The sequence below is a fragment of the Dreissena polymorpha genome, unplaced genomic scaffold (genome assembly GCF_020536995.1).
Source record: "Dreissena polymorpha isolate Duluth1 unplaced genomic scaffold, UMN_Dpol_1.0 chrUn032, whole genome shotgun sequence".
NCBI lineage: Eukaryota > Metazoa > Mollusca > Bivalvia > Myida > Dreissenidae > Dreissena > Dreissena polymorpha.
The window spans coordinates 73812-97474 of NW_026273346.1; the positions used below are offsets into that span (position 1 = coordinate 73812).

Sequence of the window (23663 nt, forward strand, 5' to 3'; positions counted from 1 at the left end):
TTGGGGTTTCTTTACAAAATAAGTCAGCTCTGTTCATTTCAATAGTTTTGTCTTCTACTGGGTGAATATAAGCCGCGGTCTGGGAAAACAGGGCTTACTGCATGTGCTTTAACCATTTGCATGCTGGGAAATTTGTCGTCTGCTAAAATGTCGTCTGCTGAATTTCAAAAATTAGCATTTTCTTTGATTTTTTTTAAAAGAATGCTATCAGAATAGCAAACAGTTTGAATCCAGATGAGACGCCACGTTCTGATCAGAATAGCAAACAGTTTGAATCCAGATGAGACGTCACGTTTTGTGGCGTCTCATCTGGATCCAAACTGTTTGCAAAGGCCTTCAAAATTCGGTTCCCGCACTGAAAGAGTTAATATCCTGCTTTATCTTTACAAAATTTAACAAAATTTTGCTTATAAAGGGAGTGGATTACAAACCTCAACCGATTGAGCAATACCTGCTCCACAATTTATTTCCCCTACCGGTGAAACCAGATGGGACTTATGGTTTGCGCTCTGTCTGTCAGTCATTTTGTCAGTCCGTCACACTTTTCTGGATCCTGCGATAACTTTAAAAGTTCTTCATATTTTTTCATGAAACTTGAAACATGGATAGATGGCGATTTGGAGATTATGCACGTCATTTCATTTTGTTCCTACGTCAAGAATTCTGATTGCTTAGCCTTTGGCAATAAATAGACTAGAAATATTGCTGAAAATGGTGGAGTTCTACCGGTAGGGGACCTATATTGCTTGGGAATAGTCTTGTTTTATATAACATGGTCCTGTAGGAGTTTGCAAAGTATCAACTGTCAAGTGCATGCTGTAAAGATCTGTATTGATTATTATGTGAATTTAATTAATGAAATTTTTCAAGAACTTATGCATTTATTTTGGTTCCAATTATAAACAAGATAAGTATTGATGCAAAGCATCAAAGGGCGTCGGGAATTTCAGTGTAAAAGGCACTCAATGAAGTTACGTGGAACGATTTTTTTTCTACTGTAAATATTAATATATTGGCCGATTATTTTAATCAAAAAAGAAAAAGATACTGGTATAACCCTTATCTATGATTTTGTATTATAACCCCAAATAACCATTATCTATGATGTTGTGTTATAACCCCCAAACAACCATTATCTATGATTTTGTGTTGTAACCCCCAAATATTCCATAGCTCATTTTATTAACATTGTTTTCCTTTTTTTACTGGCATCCGTGTGCAATTTTCATTAATGGAACAGAACTGTGTAGGTTTTATCTGCTTCATCTCACAAAATGCGCATTGATAGTGTCACCTTAAAAAGTCCATACCAAAGGGTTCATACCACCTGGATAGTAATACGTTTCGCGCTTCGCGCTCTATATGTGGTTCTTAAAAAAATAATCTGTGGAGTGCTTGACTCTAAGGAAACGGGTTGCTTGGACACAGCTCCTCCTTGATAAGCGGCTGCTTCCTTTATCAAAACTCATTGTTACAATCAATAATACGTGTCGCGCTTCGCGCTCTATATGTGGTAGTGATAGTACTTAGGGCCTATGATAGACAACCATAAACAACAACAAAAATACATGCAAAATAGATGTGTTGTTTGCATTTATTTGTTAATATAAAAACACGTGTATTTTTTTATAAGATATTTAAGAGATGTAAGAAATTTTAATTAACGTTGTCACCATGCGGCTTTCATTAATTTTAATAAAAATTGCAACATTGTATTTAGGTTGCATTAAAACGCAGTATTTTTAAATTCTATTTAAAATAAAATAATAAAAAAATATAATAAAATATAATATATATAAATAAAATAAATAATATAAAAAAAAATGCTCCCCTCCTGGGCATCGAACCCACAAACTCCCGATCGCTAGGCGGACACCTCATCCACTACACCACGGCGACTGTTGAAAGTTTAGACAAAAATGTTGACTATTTATTTAAAGTTTCACCGGTTCGCATATTTGCCCAGTCCCTGTGATTTTTTATTATTGCCCAGTCCCTGTGATCAGTTATTAATTAAAAGAATTAACTTTGCATTATTGGCAATAAATGTTGTAATAAATATAATAGGCACAAATGCAGTACTTATTTACACTAATTTACACAAAAAATCAACACTATGCAAGATATTCTTAAAACAAAAGTATATACATTGATCTGTACAATAACTGCTCCTCCCATAAGCGAAAAAAATGCATTTCATACTAGTCGCCACTCTCCAGAGCGACGCCAATGATGCTTATTATGTATTGATTGTCTACCCTGTCTTGCATCAGAGTAAAAAAAATTTACAGACACATTTCAGTATACGCTGACTTACGCAATTTAGATGCAACATCTGTCTCAAGTCACCCCCATTTTAAATCTTTGTGACACCCCTAATATTTTTCTGGGAGAAACCCTTACCACAAAGTACATTATATCTGTACTACCAGTACCACACTGTGAGCCACGCTCTGGGACAACAGGGCTTAAGGTAGGGATCAAGCTAGACTCCAATTTTTGGGAGAAGTCACTTCTCCCTCAGCTCTGGAGACGGAGAAGTGAGGCAGTTTTAGGGAGAAGTGGATCTTTTGCGATCACCAATGGACCATTGTGAACCATGACCCAGGAGTTTCACTGGCCCAAAAAAAGTTGTTGCCACTTTTTCGCAGTGTGAAAACTGTCTGTTATTCCAACCTTATTAATATGAACAATAATTTAGGACGATTATTAAAAGAAACCTTACTACATTACATTAATGTCATTGACTGTATCATCACTTGAAAAATATGGTAATACATAAAAAAAAAGTTAAGGCATGCGCGTAAAGTGTCATCTCAGATTAGCCTTTGCAATGCTCACAGGCTAAGCAGGAACAATATTTTCCCCTTATACATGTATTGTAATATTCATTTACAGGAAGTAAAGCAAAAATCCTGTTTGGACTGCACAGGCTAATCCAGGACAAAACTGTATGCACATGCATTAAACCCTGTTTTTCCACAATGACGCTCACTGTACTTTACTAGAGAATTTTACAACACTGTGACCTATGTACCTGTATGATTCCATGTCAGGATAGAGTGTAGTCCACAACACATTTGTGGTTTTGCCATCGATCAACACGACTTTGCCCTCAAACATCGACACAATGATATCTTGCACACCGTCATTGTTTGCGTCGACTATCACTGGAGTGACCATGGCCCCTTTCTTCTCACCCCTGGTTGGAAAACAGTCAAACATAACACTTTTTAATATGGCAGACAGCGACCTCACAACATTACTTTTTATACTTAAGTTGATATTCTAATAGTTTAAATTGGCATTGATGCCTGCTTCCCAGCATCAGCCACGGATTAAACTATAAATTCAGTTGCCGTATTTTTGAAGTTAGCCTTTTTTGTGACAGTTTTAAATTTGAAGTTAGCCTCAGTTGGGCATATTATTTCAAGTTAGCCTCAGTTGGGCATATTATTTCAAGTTAGCCTCAGTTGGGCATATTATTTCAAGTTAGCCTCAGTTGGGCATATTATTTTAAAGTTAGCCTTTGTGGCTTTAACTGTTTGCTGGTAGGTTGTCCTAAAAGACACAATTTGCTCGACGACCTGTTGAATCGAAGTTGTGATCAACACGATGAGTACGGGAACCATGGCCACAAGTCCAAACCGGGGAACAAGACAGCTAGTCAAAATTAAATGTTAAATATTCAGTGAATAAGTGTTTTTGCAATGGTATAATGTTTTATGCGCTTTTAAGGTCAATTGGATGTCGAACAACAAAACTGCTTGGTGAAATCTGGATGTACAAAATAGTAAAAGTTAGCTTAGAAATAAGGACGCAAGATTTCTTGTTTGGTCTTACAGGATTTCACTGATTAAAAATATCACTCAAACATGTGAAAACATATCTCAGTGAAATTATTAGTACAATCTAAATTCTGCGATTATTATATTTTCGTTATCAAAAGGCAATATTTATCTAATTTAATTTTAGTATTTTTTTTTACTTTGAGCATAAGGCATACACGTTTGAAATTGTGCATTACAGATTACCATGAAAAAGGCATGACCACACAGTTGTGTAGTATTCAATGAACTTAAAGCATGGGGTGAGCTGGTATCCCATAAGCAAACAAATAGTGATAATAGTGATAGCATTACATTGTTTTTGTCACCCAGTACAGGATTATCTAGCCAGAGGAGTTTACAATAAAGAATAATCTTTAATTTATGCAAGTACAGTTTCAGATAATTTCACAATTTTGGTCACCCACTATCAAAGACCTTTTCTTCTCTGCCAGCTGGTTAGATAAGCACATTTTGGGCTTCAGCATTATCTTTGACTGATCTATACAGGGAATATCTCATATGATTATTTGATGTAATAAAACTCCATAAGCATGTATTGAGCATAAGAAATTATCTTGACATGTTGTTGACTGAGTTTATCCCACAATGTAGCCAGAAAACTGAGAATGTGTTATCTTAAGCCTTTACCACTAAGAAACGTATTTTGACGGATTTGTGATAGCTTAGAAAGTTAGATGTAATAAAAGACCTTTCTTACTTTATTCAAGTTTAAAAGGCTTTATTTCCAACCTTAGATACTGATGAGCAGCAAACAGCATAAAACCTGAACAGACTGCGAGTTACTCGCAGGCTGTTCTGGTTTTATGCTGGTTGCACATAGCCATTTTAACTTTGTTTCTGAGTGAAAAAGGGATAATTTGAGTGGTTGATTAAAGATGATTCTTTCCATTGCATGTTGTTAGCTAGATACATGTAATTAACTTTTGAAGTTAATCTTTGTAACGAATGTAGATACAAAATAATATATGATTAAATTGTAGCAATGGGAAAAAATACACAATGCTTCCAAATACCTTTCATAACAAGATTATGAAGAAATAAATACAAAACAAAACACACTTGTTCAAGAAAAACCGAGATAAACTCATGCGATTTAAGTTCCGCTTTTATAGAATTTCTGGTTCAAAGGAAGTGTTTTGCAATAAGAAATCCAGTTTAGGCGGAAAGTGTCATCACAGATTAACCTGTGCATTGGCACATGCATTAAGCCCCATTTTCACAGAGAAAGGCAAAAATACATTGCATAAAAATACCTATAAATGATGAATATGTTGTCTTCATCCTTCTTCTTTATACTCCAGGGGTCGTCTTGTGAGCCGCTGCTCACTTTGCACAGAAAGTTTGGGAACGTATAGCAGAGAAAGTCACTCAGTGAGATTCCCAGAAGATCTCCTAATAAAACATGTAAAAATATCACGGTACATATGACATATGGGCTATTATTATTACAGCATTGCTCTCTGTAAGCACCTGCAGCCCGTGATTTCCTCGGTTACATTAATTCTATCTAGAAGCCGGCTACTTTCCCCAAAATATAAATCGATATGGTGCAAATACACCAGTTGTTTTACTTAGTCACCAGATACTTTGAAAATATAACTGGCTCCTTAAATTTTTCTGGTGAACACTGCACATAGCCCCCCTGATGCAAAAATGGGTCCTATGCCATTTAAGTCTGGTCACGAGTCTACCCAGTGCACTATAAAGTCATGCAAGGCTTAGTGATCTTATTTGCAGATAAGTTATCTCCTGATCAGCCTTTGTGAATGCGCAGGCTGGTTTGCAGCTACCGTGGACTCATAAAACTGGGCATTTTCCTATGACCTTGGTCAGATGTGGTAAATCAACATTTGCCAATCCAATATAGGAGCATTTATCACAATAGTCCTTGGCAATTATAAAACCACTGTTAAATTATTATGGACAGAATCTTTTTTCAAACCAGACATGGTTGTACAACACATGCAACATGCTGTAATTTTATAACTAGTAATCCAAATTTCAATAGGGGTCATCTACTGTCTAAGGCCAATGCACATGTAAAGTATCAAGCCAATTGGTCTATTCGTAGACAAGTTATTGATCGGAAACGAATTTCATACTTACCGGTATTGTGACAGTGTCATTGACCTTTGACCTAGTGACCCCAATTTTAATAGGGGTAATTTACTGTCCAAGGCCAATGCACATGGCAAGTATCAAGCCAATCGGTCAATTGATTGACGAGCTATTGATCAGAAACAATGTTCACACTTATTGTGACAGTGACCTTTGACCTAGTAACCCCAATTTCAATAGGGGCCTTCTACTGTCCAAGGCCAAAGCACATGCAAAGTATCAAGCCAATCGGTCAATTTGCTGACAAGTTATTGATTGGAAAAAAAAATCAAACTAATTGTGACATTTGACCTACGGACCCAAATTTCAAAACGGTTCATCTTCTGTCCAAGGCTAACACACATGTGAAGTACAAAGCCAACTGGTCAATTTGTTGACAAGTTATTGATTCCAAACAACTTTCGCACTTATTGTGACAGTGACATTGACCTACTGACCCCAATTTTAATAGGGGTCATCTAGTGTCCAAGGCCAATGCACATGTGAAGTATCAAGCAAATCTGTAAATTCTATGAGGAGTTATTGATCAGAAATTAACTGGTCTAACGACAGACCCACCAACAGACAGACTGACTGACATCCAGCAAAACATATTCTGCCACTTCTTTGAAGGGGGGCATAAAATTAGCATGGAAAAAGAGCACATCAATAGTGCATGAAAAAAGAACACGGCAAAGAACACATCGATAGAGCATGAAACAAGAGAATGTAAAAAGAGCAAATTAACAGAGCATGAAAAATAGCATGGAAACAGACCACATCAGAAGAGCATGAAAAAAGAGAATGGAAAAAGAGTGAATCAATAGAGCATGAAAAAATTGCATAGAAAAAGAGAACTTCAATAGAGAATGAAAAAAAGAGCATGGAAAAAAAGCAAAGCAATACAGCATGAAAGAGGACAATGGAAAATGAGCACATCAAAAGAGTATAAAACAAGAGATGTCACCATAGGATGACTTATGCCCCCTATAAACGCTTAATAGAAGTTATGGGCATTTTTCATAACATAAACGCAGATTTCGAAACCTAAATGTGGACCCTAAGTTCAAGGTCAATGTCACAGGGGTAAAAATTGTTGTGCGTATGGAAAGGCCTTGTCCATATACACATGCATACCAAATATGAAGGTTATATCTCAAGGGACATAGAAGTTATGAGCATTTTTCAAAACCTAAACGCAGATTTCGAAACCTAAACGCGGACCCTAAGTTCAAGGTCACAGGGGTTAAAAATTTTGTGCATATGGAAAGGCCTTGTTCACATACACATGCATACCAAATATAAAGGTTATATCTCAAGGGACATAGAAGTTATGAGAATTTTTCAAAACCTAAACGCAGATTTCGCAACCTAAACGCGGACCCTAAGTTCAAGGTCAAGGTCACAGGGGTTAAAAATTTTGTGCGTATGGAAAGGCCTTGTCCATATACACATGCATACCAAATATGAAGGTTATATCTCAAGGGACATAGAAGTTATGAGCATTTTTCGAAAACCTAAACGCAAAGTGTGACGGAAAGACGGACAGACAGACGGACTATATGCCCCCTTTTCTTTGAAAGGGGGCATAAAAAGAGCACATCAATAAAACATGACAAAATAGCATGGAAAAAGAGCACATCAAGACAAAATGAAAATGGACAATGTAAAAATAGCACATCAAAAGAGCATGAAAAAGCAGCACATCAATAGAGCATGAAAAAGAGCACGGAAAAAGAGCAAGTCAATAGAGCATGGCAAAAGAGCTTTGAAATGTAAATCAGGTATAACAAGACTATCGCCAAGCAATATATGTCCACTACCGGCTCCACCATTGTCAGAAATTTCCACCATTGTCAGAATTTTAGATTTTATTAATATCATTTTTTTGCCATAGCAATCAGAATTTTTGACGTAGGAACAAAATGAAATGACGTGCATAATGTCCATATCGCCATCTATCCATGTTTCAAGTTTCATGAAAAAATATGAAGAATTTTTCAAGTTATCACAGGATCCAGAAAAGTGTGACAGACAGACTGACTGACTGACTGACGGACTGACAGACAGACAGACAGAGCGCAAACCATAAGTCCCCTCCGGTGAAACAAGTAGGGGACAAAAACCCACCATTTACAGTTTCCCCTCCACTGCCAAACAAGATGTAGTATTGGTGAAATGGCTTGTAGAGCACGGGACTCATGTAGGTCTCGCGTCTATTGGGCATGTTCAGGTATCGTCTACCATACGGTTTGCCGTCTGCTCCGGAGATGATGAGAAGTCTGCCAGGGGCTCGATCATGCTCCTGCAACAAAGTCAATATATGACTTGCGTTCTCGGAAAACTTGGGTAATGAAAGTGCAAAAAGTGTCATCCCAGATTAGCCTGTGAAGTCTGCAAAGGCTAATCAGGGACGGCACTTTCTGTTAAGACTGGATTTTTGCTAAGAAGAGACTTCCTTCAATCCAAACTACAATAACTCTTTCAGTGCTAGAACCGAATCTTGAAGGCCTTTGCAAACAGTTTGGATCCAGATGAGACGCCACAGAATGTGGCGTCTCATCAGGATCCAAACTGTTTGCTATTCTTATAGTATTATTTGAAATAAAACCAAGAAAATGCTAATTTTAGAAATTCAGCAGACAACATTTTAGCAGACGACAAATTTCCCAGCATGCAAAGGGATAAAGATTGAAAGTGTTGTCCCTGATAAGACTGTGAGGACTGCACAGGCAAACCTGAGATGACATTTTAGGCACATACATTAAGACCAGTTTTCACAGAACTGTCAATTCGAGTATTTAAATTGGTTTCGATAAACAGCAACAATTGAAATTAAACAATTACTTAAAAATAAAATAAACTGTCAAAATAGAGAAGATAATAATTATTTTTTTTAATTTAGTTTAGAGTTTAAGATAAAATTTCAATCATTAAACGTCTGCTATTAAAATAAGATTTTCTTTTCCATAAAAGGTCTTATGTCCAAAGCCTTTCTCATACATCAATTGCAACAAGAAAACTCTCACTGCTCTCCATTGTAATTAATATGATTGGCAATTAATAAGTTCATTAAAACCAAACATTTGGGACATTCAAAAAGAAAAGAAATAATCCATAATTCACTGGATACGATAAATAACAGCAGCTTGTAATAACACCAACATCGGGCGTTTTTGAGACGTCTCCGCCATTTGCAACCAGCAGCTCTGTTACACCGTCATGGTCCAAGTCACCAATGGCGACCACTCGGTAAACATTCCAGTTTGCCTTTATGAAGTCATCAGGTTCGGACATCCATAACATTTTGCCTGCAGTAAAATTATAAACATTAACTTCAAAATCATTTTCTTGGATAAAGATCGTTCATGGTTTTTTAATAGCCAGTTCTCTTGATGATTTTCTTAAGAGGGAAAAACAGTAAAAAAATCTGAACAATCAATTGAGTAACTCAGAGTCTGTTCAGGTTTTAGGCTGTTTGCTGCTCATCAATAACTAAGGGTTCGAAATGAAGCCTTTTAAACTTGAATTTAGTAAGAAAGGCATTTCATTAAACCAAACTTTCTCAAGGACTACAAATGTGTCAAAATATATATCTAAATGGAAAAGCGGTGACAATTGCCCTGTTAAAATCAGAAGAAGGGGGAGAATGGCTGTAGAAACTGAAAGGATTCGATGACCAATGTCTACATAGGTTATGTTTCCAGGCAGAAGATATATCATACTATTCATCCCTTAAGAACCAGAAGAACTTACTATTCCTTATTCTCATAGTATCGGCTCTCCTCATTGGCTGTAGAAAGGATTAGATGACCAATCCCTACATAGGTTATGTTGCCAGGCTGGGGATACATTATACTATTCATCCCTTGAATACCAGAAGAACTTACATGCCTTATTTGAACATTTGAGCAGTGCTCTGGCAAAGGAGAGCTTTATGCATCTGCGTTTAGTGTTGTCCCTGATAAGCTTGTGCAGTTCTCACATGGAGAGCTTTATGCATCTGCGTTTAGTGTTGTTCCTGATTAGCTTGTGAAGTTCTCACATGGAGAGCTTTATGCATCTGCGTTTAGTGTTGTCCCTGATAAGCTTGTGCAGTTCTCACATGGAGAGCTTTATGCATCTGCGTTTAGTGTTGTTCCTGATTAGCTTGTGAAGTTCTCACATGAAGGGCTTTATGCATCTGCGTTTAGTGTTGTCCCTGATGAGCTTGTGAAGTTCTCACATGCTAATCAGGGGTGACACTTAACGCTTTAATGGAATTTTTAGTTTAAATCCAGTTCAGGTGGTAAGTGTCATCATTGATTAGCCTGTGCAGACTCCTCAGGCTTATATGGAGCCACACTTTACGTAAATGCATTAAGCCCACTTTTCCCAAAACTGGGCTCATATGTTGCAAGGACAATATCAGCTTTAACTGCATACCTTTCCTAGGATCAAACGCCATCAAGGTCCCATAGCGGCCAGACACAATGCAGTCTGTTTTGTTGTCCTTATTGACGTCCACTTCCTCACAGTTGAAGAACAGAGGCTCAGACCTGCTAGGCAATTCCCACAATTGCTCTCCATCATAACCTCTCACGGCAAATATCACTCCCATGCATGGATAGGCCAGATCTGTAATGAGCAAATATGGAATAACATTATGGAAATAACAAGAGGCCCATTCTGCAATAAACACTGTGCAAGTTTGGAAAGAATAAGATGGAAACTGTGTACTTAATCACGCAAACAAGGAGAATTTTCTCAAATTCAAGGGGAGATTATTGTGTACTGATTGCTCCGATACTGCTCATATTCAATAGGGTTCAAGTCCTCATTGATATAAAGATACTGTGCAAATTTGGAAATAATTGGATGAAAACTGTGGAATTAATTGCGTAAACAAGCGGGATTTCAAAATTTTCTCATATTCAAGGGGAAGTCATTCTGGACTTATTGCTTCGATATTGCTCTTTTTAAAACAGGGTTTCAGTCCTCATTGATACAAAGACACTGTGCAAGTTTACCAAGAATTGGATGAAAATTATGGACTTTATCACATAAAAAAAATGAATTTTCATTTTTTTCTCAAATTCAAGGGGAGATAATTCTGGACTTATCACTCCGATATTGCTCATTTTCAATAGGGTTTGACTCATCATTCAGATAAAGACACTGTGCAAGTTGCGAAATAATTGGATGAAAACTGTGGACTTAATTGCTTAAACAAGCCTTATTTCAAAATTTTCTCAAATTCAAGGGGAGATAATTCTGGACTTTTTACTCTGATGCAACCCATTTTCAATAGGGTGCGAGACCTCATCAATATTAAGACACTGAACAAGTTTGAAAGAATCGGATGAAAACTGTGGACTTTATCGCGTAAACAAGAATAAGACTAACACACGCACGGATGGACTGACGACAGAAACCACGCCATGACATAGGCTCTTCCGGCCTTCGGCCAGTAGAGCTAAAAACAGTTTATAATATCACTTCAATTTTTTTGCAAACTTTTTAAAATGATTAAAAAAAAAACTTTTCAGACTATATAACTTATTTAAATACAAGTCAACAGACTAAAAAATTCCGTAGTGTGTTACTTGCTATTTGTATAATGCCGAATTGCAATACTTTCTGGACTATTTCAATGAAATTATTATAGAGTGATTTAACCAAACAACAATTGATTGATACCTTAAGTTAAATTTAAGGATCACTAAAAATGAAAAGTACCAAAACTGGATTTTTGCTAAGAATATCTTAAAACGAAAAATACACTCAAAGCAGAAAGTGTCATCCCTGATTGGCCTGTTTGGACTGCACAGGCTAATCTGGGACAACACTTTACCCAATGCATTAAGCCCCTTTTCACAGAGCACGGTCCATATATAGTAATTCCTACTGAAGTCTGCACACAGCTGATGGTAGTGCGAAAATTTCCCAGCCGATTCAGAATCTGCGGTGCCCAAGGTTGCACAAAACAGGGCCTCATCATAAGTCACCATGTCCCCTGCCCCACTCAGTATGTCCGGTTTACCGTCTTCATTGACATCAAACATCATGTTGGCACCTTCAGACACTGAAATAAAGGTTGGTTTAAGACACTTTTTCGGAAAACTGTGCTAAGTGCATGTGCATGAAGTGTCATCCATGTTTAGCCTAAAAAACGTCAGTCTGGACAGGCTTATCAGGGGACACTTTCCACCTTAACTTGATATTTGTTTAGAAGTGACTTCCTTGAAACAATAAATTACATAAAAAGGTAAAAAGTGTTGCTCCTGGGTACTGCGCAGGCTAATCTGGCAAAACACTTTACACACATGAGTCTTGTTCTGAGAAAACTGGGCATAATGCATGTGTGTTAAGTGTTGTCCCAGATTAGCCTGTGCAGTCTGCACAGGCTAATCAGGGAGGACAATTTTCACTTTTATGAAATTTTTCATTTAAATGAAGTCTCTTTTCACCAAAAATCCAATTTTGGCGGAAAGTGTCATCCCAGATTAGCCTGTGCGGACTGCACAGGCTAATCTGGGAAGACACTTTAACCACATGCATTATGCCCAGTTTTCTCAGAACACGACTCATATGAATTAAGCCCAGTTTTCCCAGAGTGAGGTTTGTTTTTGGAGTTGTTCGCTGCTTTTAACATCTTTTAAGTTTTATCATTATGGTCAGTTAATCTTCTCTTCTCTTTTAAGTCATTGCAATATTTTTTGCACCATAATATGGGAATGGGGTTGGTGCTCTTTTGATTGGACAAAAATATGTCATTTTAACTTAAAATGGGAAATTTGGTTATTGATAACCTCAAGGGCATAAAGATTTATATCAGAAGTTAAAACTCAATGGTAAATTTTTTAACATACCTCGTTTATTAAATGTCTTCTTCCACCCAGTCACCTGTTGACTCCCGACACTTTGTGTTGCATTTGTCTTTGAAAATGATTCAATTCTGTGGAATTTATAGAAAGCCATTCCGACTGCTAAAACACAGGCAACTACAATAACAACTGCGCACAGCAGGCATATTTTTGAGCTAGTTTTGAGTTTATTGTCTTTAACTTTTACATCAGCTAACAGGTTCAGTTTGATTTCAACAGGTCTTTTGTACAGCACGTCTTCCTCACTAAGTGAGAATTCATCTTCATCACTGCCATTTGTAGTAATTCTTTTATATTGTGCAAAGTTCCTGCTTCCACCTGAAAACCAACAAAAACTCATATCAAATCATTTTTATATTTAAAGCAACTATGATTTAAATGTCTTTACACTTTATTTTTGCTAAAACAAGGAATATGAACAAGGAAGGTCAAATAAAAATTGATAAGCTATCTTTTAGTGGTCTCATAAATTATGTTGTTTACTGCAAGAAATTTATAACAACCAAATTTACATCGATTAAAGACATGTTCTTTGTTGGAGAATTTAAAATTGTGTATTTGTAACACATGAATTAATCTGCACAAAATTATGGGGATTTCCCAACAATTTACAAGTATTTGGTACATAAATTTGTTTTTAACATAGCAAATAGAAAGAAGTTACAAATATATAAATGGCTATTTTCATGGATGGCATACATTATTTCTTATAAATTTTATAGAATTTTATTTATACATTTTTAACTTTTTATATAACATAATACAATTGATAAACTTGCTTTAATAAAAAAATATATTACTATAGGTTTATTATTAGCTTATCATTACATTTCACTTCATGAAAATTACATACTTATTATTCCATAATTAATTTTTAAAGAGCTAGCAAAACAAAAATTGGTGAAGGAACGACAAGGAGATTTTAAGTATGCTAATGGCTTGGGATTGGACATATTGGACAAGTTATAAATACGGCTCTTACAGTTTTTGGGCAGAATCAAGAGAAGCAGTCAAGCAGGTTACTTTTAATGTTAGTTTAAATATGTTTTGTCATGCTACATGGACTTTAATCTTACAGCTACTTTGAAATGTGTATTATATGTATGTCAATACATAGAGGATATTTGTTCATGTCAGTGTAAAATCGATTGTTATTTCACGAGCGATCATAGAAATTATATTTTATATATTATTTTTCTATGATCACATGTGAAACAACAAACGATCTTACACTGACATGAACACATTTTCTGTTTCTTTTATGCCCATTTTTCAAGAAAATAATTAACAGCTGTTTCCCTTGGCTGAAAATTTACCCTTTCTCGGAGTTTCTCCCATGGCGTGCCTCAATACATTTCAAAGCACAAAATGACATCATTAGTGTTACGTCATTATACCAGCGGAATTTCCAGTTAATATTCTTTCACAATGTAAATAAAGGGTGAATTTAAGCATAAAATAAAAAGAAAATGTGTTGGATTCGGTGGTATGTTAATTTTAATTCACTCGTGATCATAGAAAATATATATAAAATTATTTATGATAATCTAAAAATAGAAAAGGAGTTCCGATAATTTGTTCTTTTCATCGATGAAAATAACAATTTGTTATTTTCACTGCTGTTATTTCACTGCAGAAATGTTATATTTTATCATTAGGTATAAAAGAAAATGACTTTTTTTTTCCCACAATGAAAGACATATTAACTGGTGGAAACAAGATACACAGGTTTATAGGAATATCTTTTTTATGATAATAAATATTTAATAATAATAACAATAATTACAATAATAATAATAATAACAATAATAACTGCGGTTTATTTGCCCCATGGGGTTAAGTACAGAAACCATACTAATGGTGAAAATTGGTGCAAAAAACTGATATTGGGAAAATTTACTTTGTGAAATCTTCGTTATTGGAAAGTATTGGTCTTTAAAGGGACCGTCAACCACAAATGACATAAAAAGAAAAGTTCTCAAATACAGTTTTTTTACAATTATTAGTTTATATGGATTAAACTGGTATATTACATTACTGGAAAAAAGTTCATATTTTCAGTAAATTTTGTTACAAAATTCTGCGATGTGAAATCGAAAGTACATCGCTTAAATAGGTGGCATAACAATATACACACTATAAAAAACGCAATTAGATTGATAATTATACATATAAAATATATACAATTAACATATTTGCATTCCTGGGTTTACCACATGACGATAATGATCAATCCACTTGCATTATTTATAGTAAACTGGTAGTTACCTGGTACATGTACCCAGTAAAATTTATTACCGAATATACTGAAAATATGAAAACTTAACTTTTTTTTCAAGTAATGTAATATACAAGTCATAATATTTTAATCAATATAAACTAATAATTAAAAAACAACAACAGTATTTTGAACTTTTGGTTTGAAATAGTCAATGCTAGTGTGCATTGTATTTGTTCTCTTGTAGATAATGCACTTTCCGCACAAAATTCACATTTTGTTCCTTCCGTTTGGGAGTTATGAAGACAGCCATTGTGAATTTTGTAGTTTCCCTTCCATTGTTAAAGTACCTTTTACAGATACTACATAAAGAAGGACAAAAATCGCTGAATAATCATCTAGTTTTTCTTGAATGCTCTGATCTTTTTTTTAAGTACATATGTACAGCTCAGACTCGGGAGTGTCAATAGCTGGGAGTTGTATTATTGCAACTAAATAATCATCATATTATTAATATTATTCTTTTATTAGCAACCCATTATATATATATATCGTTCATATTTGCTCAACAATATAACTAATTTACCGTCAAATAAATAAGCGTCTCATTTATTAGACTTAGTCTGAAGTTAACATGAAATAATGTGTCGCGAAAACATATCACAAACTCATACCTTTTCCAAATATTTTAGGTCTCGGCATGTTTGGAAAGTCTTTAATCTACACTAAATTTATACGCATTCGAATCATTGAACTTTAATCACTGCCATTTAAAAAAACAACAACAAGTAAACAAATGGCAGTTGTCCAAATACTTCCTGTCAGAGTTTGTTTACTAATGGGAGACAACTGCGACACAGCAACCTTATTACAGTAGCCTCCCCTTAATTTTTTTTTTTAACCAAGACAGCTTACTTACAATGGTATTCCATAAATTCAATATAGAGAGGTCTTATTATGTAAAAAAATCTTTTTCATTTTCTTCTCCTGCTATATCTTCTGTTCCATCATATTGTTCTAGTTGATGATGGTAATTTGTTTTTAAAATAAAATTGGCGATGATGGCAAAATTAAAAAAAATATATATATACTGTATGTCTCAAATTCGCAAATGTTCGTTGTAGTTATGATATTTGTGAGGAAACAGTAATACTTATCATTTACCATGCCGTAAATTATCGATTATTTGCATCTGTTAACGATATAAAAATCTCAAAAATATAAAGCGTTGCAACGCGAAACGATTGAATAATTTGGAGAGTTCTGTTGTTGTCGTTATATTTTGTAATACTACGAGGATTGCTTATATAAAGTCATCGTCGGACACCCCCGGTCTATTCATTACGTTACTCTCCATTCCTAAATGATGTATGAGCGGAGCGTAATCAGCAGCCGTGGGTATCCGACGATGATATAAAGTATAACACACCACTCGCTGCATGAGCACAGTTGGCCGAGTGGTCTAAGAGATAAACTTTTACTTTGATTGTCAGTGGTTCGAGCCTAGTTGAGGGTTACTTTTCTGTCTTTAATTTTATTAGTGTTTTGTTACTGGAGCTTTTAGATCCAATGTTTACATTTATCAATATAAAGTATTTAATGACAAACTTCAATACATGTCAAAATCTGTGAAAGGCCCCTATAAATGTGATCTGAACTCGAACCTTGGCGTTTGGATAAATGCCACTAGGCTATCCACGTACTGCAGGAAATGCTACTAGCGCTTTAGATATGTCTTAATTTAAGGGACAATTTGTGATTAACATAAACGCTTTTGTACAAATGCAAGTACACTCAACTAGCGTACAAATTATTTGACAATATCCAATTTTGCGGTACACTTCTACAACTAAATAAAACTTATTTTACATAGAAAACGCAAAACAAATGTGTTTAAAGTTTAGTTTTAACGATCTATCCGCCATATTTGTTCCAGTTCTTTGGTTGTTGTAGTTATTATCATCAATTGACATGACGCCTTATCTATGATCGCTCCGCTCACTAGAATTGATCTGCCAATCAGCGATCGATTAATCGGGCGCACTCGTTAGCAACGACATGTCCGCCATTTTCTAGACAAGCTACATGTTTAAGTTCACTTTTATTCCAACGAGTTTCTTTTGATTTCCTTTTTAAAAAAACGATTAAAAATGGTTAAACGGTGTCAATGGGGATTATGTAACTCGGACAATCGATATCCTGACAGATTAGTTGGTGACATTGAAAGATAAGTTAGATTAATTAAATTTATACCAATTCCAACGCGGCAATGCGGTCTTGACAAGAGCGAGTGGATGCTTCAAGAATAACCGAGATCCCCTTTATAGAACATTAATTTATTTAACAAACTTGAAATGTCATATAAGCAATAACTAAGCATTATTTAGTATGTATTATGTCACGTGTGCATGTAAAATAATTGAGAATTTTGGTACCCAATTCGTGTAACTTTACGAAATCCCCGTTAAAAATCGCGTTTCTGTGTGTGTCAGAAACAAGTGAAAACCATTTTGTTATTATTTTAATAAAGACGTATCGATAAATGCTATTGTAAAAGAGTTATTATTACTGATATAAGTTAACCAATAAATGCGGTAACTTCGGGGAAGTCGGTACCTGCGCGAGCGTCTGATATTGGTAGCCTTATTAATTTATAATAGCCTGACCGTATTCCATTTCGTACAACGCTAATTATATATCAGACAATGTCCAAACTTACTGTGTTGTTTTTGCGCTTTAAATTATAGTGATTGATAAATGTCCCATAAGCAATGTTTAATATGATTAATATCACTTTTATACGCAATAACATGTGGAATTGAGGTACCCACCCGGCGTCAGAAAGTGCGTAAAACTTCACCGAATTCCCAGTTTTAAAGCGCTATTTCGTGTCAAATAAACGGGTAGGGGGGAATGTTTCGGTAATATTTTTGTTAATAACACGGGTAAATACCGTTGAAGTTTTAATTTATTGCAAATACCACCATTACACGTAATAACGGGTTCGATTTCGGTAAGCGCGCAAGCGTTTGAGAGCGTGTTTAATGTACCGATTTACCCGTTATAAATAGCTGATGTTCTCTTTAATCGTATATTTTTTGCATTTGCAGAATAACTAAATGGCATCGACCCCTTACAGATGTAATATGGTGTTAAACAAGTCCATAAAATCATCCGGAATATCGCGTAAATCTATATGAAGTCTATAGGCAAAGAAGTCATTTTGGTGTTAGCTTGTTTAGGTTTTCTTCCCGCTGAGCCACGTGATTAAGTGGGCGGAGCGATCACTGATAAGCCGTCATGTCAATTGATCGAAGTCTGTAGGAGACCTTCACCAGTTGTGAACAGCTCTCTCATGCAAATCGGGCGGTACCACATTTAGTTCTAACCATGAGCACGAGCATCTTAAAAAATACACGCGCATATAGGGAGCCAATGCAGTGACCTGAGTAACTCATTGCTTTTTTATCGTGCGTAACGTCGGCGGCTGCCCAATTTTGAATTAGCTGTGCACAGTCTGTCAATCTGATACTTTGGAATTTCAATGTAAATCCGTTGCAAAACTCTAGGTTAGAATGAATTGTGTCGTGCACAATTGCCTTTGCGGATTTTTGTGATAAATGCCGACACACTATTTTGAGATTGTTCAATTGCGCACTAGCGATTTAACATTTTCTTTTGATGTGCTGATCAAAACATAAAGTGCTGTTCATTTTTACACCAACGTCTCGAAGATGATCTACGCATTTAATATGCGGTAAATATATATGCCGGAGTCATTTATTTTGACAATATCTGTTTGGAACCGTAAATAATAACCTCTGTTTTTGCTTGTTCATTTTCAATTTGAACCGAGTCACCCAGTCAATGACGTCTTGTAAACAAATACGACATGTTGTAATGTGAATCTTCACTTTGAGGATTTCAATGTTAAATTTTTAAATGCAAGTTTGTGATCTTCAGCATAGCCATACAAACCTGCTAGATATGTTTGAAGAACCTTGTTCAGGGCAGCGATGTACATGGTTTATAGCACTGGACCGGCTCAGGAGCCCTGGGGTACACCGAACCGTAATTGTGCAGCCTTTGAAAAAGAGTTATTCGCATCAACTCGCGTTGATCTCTCAGTCAAATAAGATTCTGTCAAGTTAGGAAGAGATCCTTCAATTCTACAATCATTTGGTGGGACTGCCATTGCAAATAGTATGACAATAGTATAGAAGGCGCATTAAGATTAATCATAAACAACTCATGTAACTAATTTCTTATCAATCACATTCAGCAGTTAATTCAGAATCAGAATCAGAATCGTTTATTCAGACTTAAGCATTACAAGTTCATCGTCATTTACAATCGTATACAATAACAGCATGAAGTTAATACAAACAAAAATATACTCATTTCGAAGAAAGATCAATTTACAATATAAGGAGTAAACATGTTAATGTGTTTTCGTGAGAATGTTATAACATAATTTCACACGTTGTTTAATAATTGTAGCACTAATTGTATTATTCTGCAAAAAGTTGCACTAGTGAATAGAATTATTGTTTCAATCTTCATATGGAACATATTATTCGTTTTTTGTATGCATTTAAACCTTTGAGTCTTTTTAACAAGGAAAAATACATGAATATGAATTCGTATGATGGGCATATATAACCGCATAATCCAACTTTATATTTGAATGTTATTTTTCATTCGTAGTAAAATGAAATTTATACTTATCGGATAGGAATGCTGATAACTTTAAAGCTGTTTGTAATGAAAATCATATGTCGAAATGTGTTACGCTTACTTGTAGTTAAGTAATGTATTAGTGTTAATAATAGTACTTTCCCCTTTGTTGACCACCTATACGAAAAACGAAACTATAGTTGGTCTATAGGGATATTGCTCCTTAGTTAATATTAAAAAAGTATCAGTTAGAGGGCAATCTAAGTTTTAAAAGTAAAATCCCCATCTATATACACTAGTCAATTTAATTTAAATTGTATCATACCCCAGCGTCGACCATCTATGCGAAAAAGAAATATAGATGATCTAGGAGTATGTATGCGACAAAATTACTTTCGTAGCAGTTACATAATACTTTAAATATTTGATAAACAAATAAAAACACAAACAGCACACAAACATACACAAACATGATACAGGTATGTATGCGGCAAGATTACTTTCGTAACAATTATACAATACATTAAGTATTTGAAAAATAAATAAAAGGAGAAGCAGCACAAAAAATACACAAACATGATCTAAGGGTTTGTATGCGTCAAACTTACTTTCATACCAATTATACAATACATTAAATATTTGAAAAGCAAATAAAGACACATACAGCAAAAAGCATACATAAACCTGAATATTCAAAGCGATTTGGGTGTATGAAAGCTTTGAGTGATGTGTAAATCACCGATTTTATAATTAAACTGTAGATATTAACGTTTCTCTTAGTTGGAAAGCCTTTTGGCAGTATGTTGCTAACTTTTTTATTTTCGCTTTGCATAAGTAGAACATATTTAAGCATTCTCGTGTGAGCATAGAAATATTTTGAAATATATTCTTTCCGAATATGGATATATATGGGGCCTTTAGGACAAAATGAAACTCGTCTTCTATATCATTTAGGTTACAGAGGGTGCATTTTCTATCTTGTCTAGGCACATTATTATGACGACCGATTTCAATATTTAATTTGTGTGATGATAAATATAAATCTGGCCAATACATTTCTGTATTTTGGATTTTCCAACTGGCTAATATATGCTGACTTTTCAAAATTATGTTTTATTTCTCTATATACATCTAGAGACGTTGAGTTTTCTAGTCCTGATCGCCAATCGCTAATATAGATATCGCGAAGTCGGACTCTTAGCTTTGGGATGAATGTTTCTATTTTAACAGAGTTCGGATACATCCATATTTCATGTAAGCCCGAGGATTGAAGTATCAGACGCACTTGAGATTCCCAGTTTGAACGAAAATTGTTAGCATTTATGTTATTTAATTGTTCGTTTAAAACGGTATTTTAACTACAATTTTCTTGTTTGACTGTGTGTATCTTTAAAAAGTATTTAACCATTCTAATGTAACTTTCGATATACAGTGGAAATCTACCCGGTTCGATATACAATGCAAGAGTATTTGTAGAGGGTTTAACATTAAGGACCCATTTTGAAAACTTTTTGTGTACTCTTTCTAAAGTTTCACCTTGATCGTAACCCCAAACTTCCGAGCAGTAATTTAATACTGATAGGACATACGCGTCAAATAGGTTAAACATTATATTTATTGGTACTTTGTTATTCTTAGTTAAAGACATAAGCGCATGTAAAGATCGCAATCCTTTCCCCGCAAGTGTTTTCATTGCTAGAGCGAATGACCCGCCGCTGGTAAACACAACCCCTAAGTAGTTGAAGGAGTTAACAATTTCTACCTCTTGATTATTATAAAACCATTTATCGTTAGCACCTACCCTCCCCCTTTTCGAAAGATCATTACTTTAGTTTTTTCGATGTTTACTGTTAAATTCCATTTTTGACAATATGAATAAAGACTATTGTGATTATGCATTTGAAGAAATGCTGTCTGAGCACCGTGATATTTGCAATAAACGCTTTATATCATGGCAGTAAGTTATCTGCTTTAAATCAGCATTTAAAGGATATTTTTATGGCCCATAATGTCAATTAAATTATTCGCTTATGCATATACATGTACTTTTTTCATTCTTTGGAACGTTTATAAAATAAAGCCGAAATAAATAGTCAATTCGTCTACAAAAAGCTAGGTCTGCGTAATGCCTCGGTCACACTGTCACAAATCAGAGCTAAGAATGAGCTACGATTCAATCGGCTACGAATGACTACGAAATTGTCAAAATTCGTAGGCCGCTACGATTTCAGTACGGAGCACAACGATGTGAGTACGGATTTCGACGAATCTACCATCAAAATATTGGAAAACCAACAAGGAAAGGTACGGACTGCTACTGATCGACGCGATATAGTACGGAGCGCCACGAATCGGAACGATCAAACTACGAATCCGCTACGGTCTGGTACGATTAAGTACGATGCTACGCGAATCAGTACGATCTAACTACAGATCCGCTACGGTCTAGTACGGGTAAGTACGAACTAGAACGGTCCGCTACGAAGCAGTGGGAATTGCGACGGACTGGTACGGTCAGGTAGAAACGAACTACGATTGAACATTGTCATACACAAAATGCCTCCAAAAAAGAAAACATGCAAGCGGCAGACAGGCGAAAGTTAAAAATTCACTCGTCCTTCTCAATGCCTCGTCGTGAGAATGGCTTCTTGAGCCATGTCCTCATGGAAAATGCATCATCTGCGATGATATAGTATCTATTGGACTGTCGTCACCTGGAAGAGGTGTTGTTCTGGCATGCCAATCAACCCCCTTTCGATTGCCAACTTGAGGTCGTTTTGATTTCAGATTTGTGCGTCGGAACATCCTCCTTGCGATCCAATATTTACCCATAGGAATTGGTAATCGGCGTCCACCAGGGCCATCAGCACAACAGAATGGTAACCGTTATTGTTATAGAATAATGTGCCACCGTTCTTGGGACATCGTATGGCTGCATGCTTTCCATCTAGAGCTCCAATGGCGTGTGGAAATTGCCATTAAGCCGCGAACTGATCGGCTATGGCCTTCCACTCCTCAGGCTCAGTAGGAGTCTGGATAATACCCAGCATATGCTGACACTATGGCATCACAAACGTCCCGTACAATACTACATATCGTATTGTGTGCATCACGAAACCCATACATCAATGTACGGTAACTGTCCCCTGTGGCCAAGAACCTTAAGGTAATTGCCAACTTCAAAATCGGATTGATGGACTGTTTGAACCAGGTGTGGTTCTTCGTGATCCTGGGACCAACGACCTGTAATAGCTCATGGAACATATCAGGCCCGATTCTGGTGAAGTTTCTAAAAGCCGCCGGATCTTCAGCCATCAGTTCGGCCATCAAAGTCTCGTATTGGCCGAGAGCGGGTCGTCTTAAAAGCCAGTCTCTTATCCACCTCCTCCTTGTTCTTCTCTGACCTGATTAAGTATGTAATTATTGTTGTTCAAATATAGATTATGCTTAGGAAAGTATGATTAATTTTATTTTTATAATGTCGGCTATTAATTTAACAATTATTAAATCGCGTAAAAGTAAGAGAAAGATTCAAAAGGCAAATGGGGCAGACACTTACCTGCAAAAAAAATGTATTACTAGTAAGTTCAAATTCTAATATTTTCAAAATATGTAACTTTTAGCACAAAGCTATACTAGTTATACGATATTCAATCATTATTACCACTGTGCATATCGTCAAGCAGCTCGACTACGGCCTCTGCATTTTGTGCCATATCATTATCCAAGTGTAACAAATTTTTCGCAAACGCAATTTGCTTGCGGTTTATGATTGTGAACTTAACAAATGCAAGTACGGTTGCTTTAATTTCAATGATGTTTTAGTAGCAATTTATTGTAGTGGACCGTATATGTCCGTACTGTTTCGTGCTGAAATGTAGTACATCGTACAAGATCGTGCAAATTCCTGTCTATCCGTAGTACAACGTACTAGAACCGTGGCTTTCCGTAGTA

At 35.6% G+C, this 23663-nt stretch overlaps 1 protein-coding gene across 3 annotated transcripts in view; it reads right to left on the reverse strand.

Moving 5' to 3' along the window:
• Positions 1-16962, reverse strand: part of LOC127863740 (uncharacterized) — a 30694-nt gene extending 13732 nt beyond the window's left edge. The window contains exons 1-8 of one of the 3 annotated variants that reach the window (XM_052403379.1): positions 16697-16962; positions 12800-13132; positions 11836-12012; positions 10374-10565; positions 9075-9259; positions 8079-8253; positions 5105-5243; positions 3038-3202 (exon numbers count right to left, since the gene is read on the reverse strand). In XM_052403379.1, coding sequence (XP_052259339.1) covers positions 3038-3202; positions 5105-5243; positions 8079-8253; positions 9075-9259; positions 10374-10565; positions 11836-12012; positions 12800-12908 — 1142 coding nt within the window. In that variant the 5' untranslated portion in view covers positions 12909-13132; positions 16697-16962. Of the gene's footprint in view, positions 1-3037; positions 3203-5104; positions 5244-8078; positions 8254-9074; positions 9260-10373; positions 10566-11835; positions 12013-12799; positions 13133-15706; positions 15893-16696 lie in introns of those variants that run through there. The other 2 variants (XM_052403378.1, XM_052403377.1) reach the window with 2 other exon arrangements.
• Positions 16963-23663: the final 6701 nt, after the last annotated feature.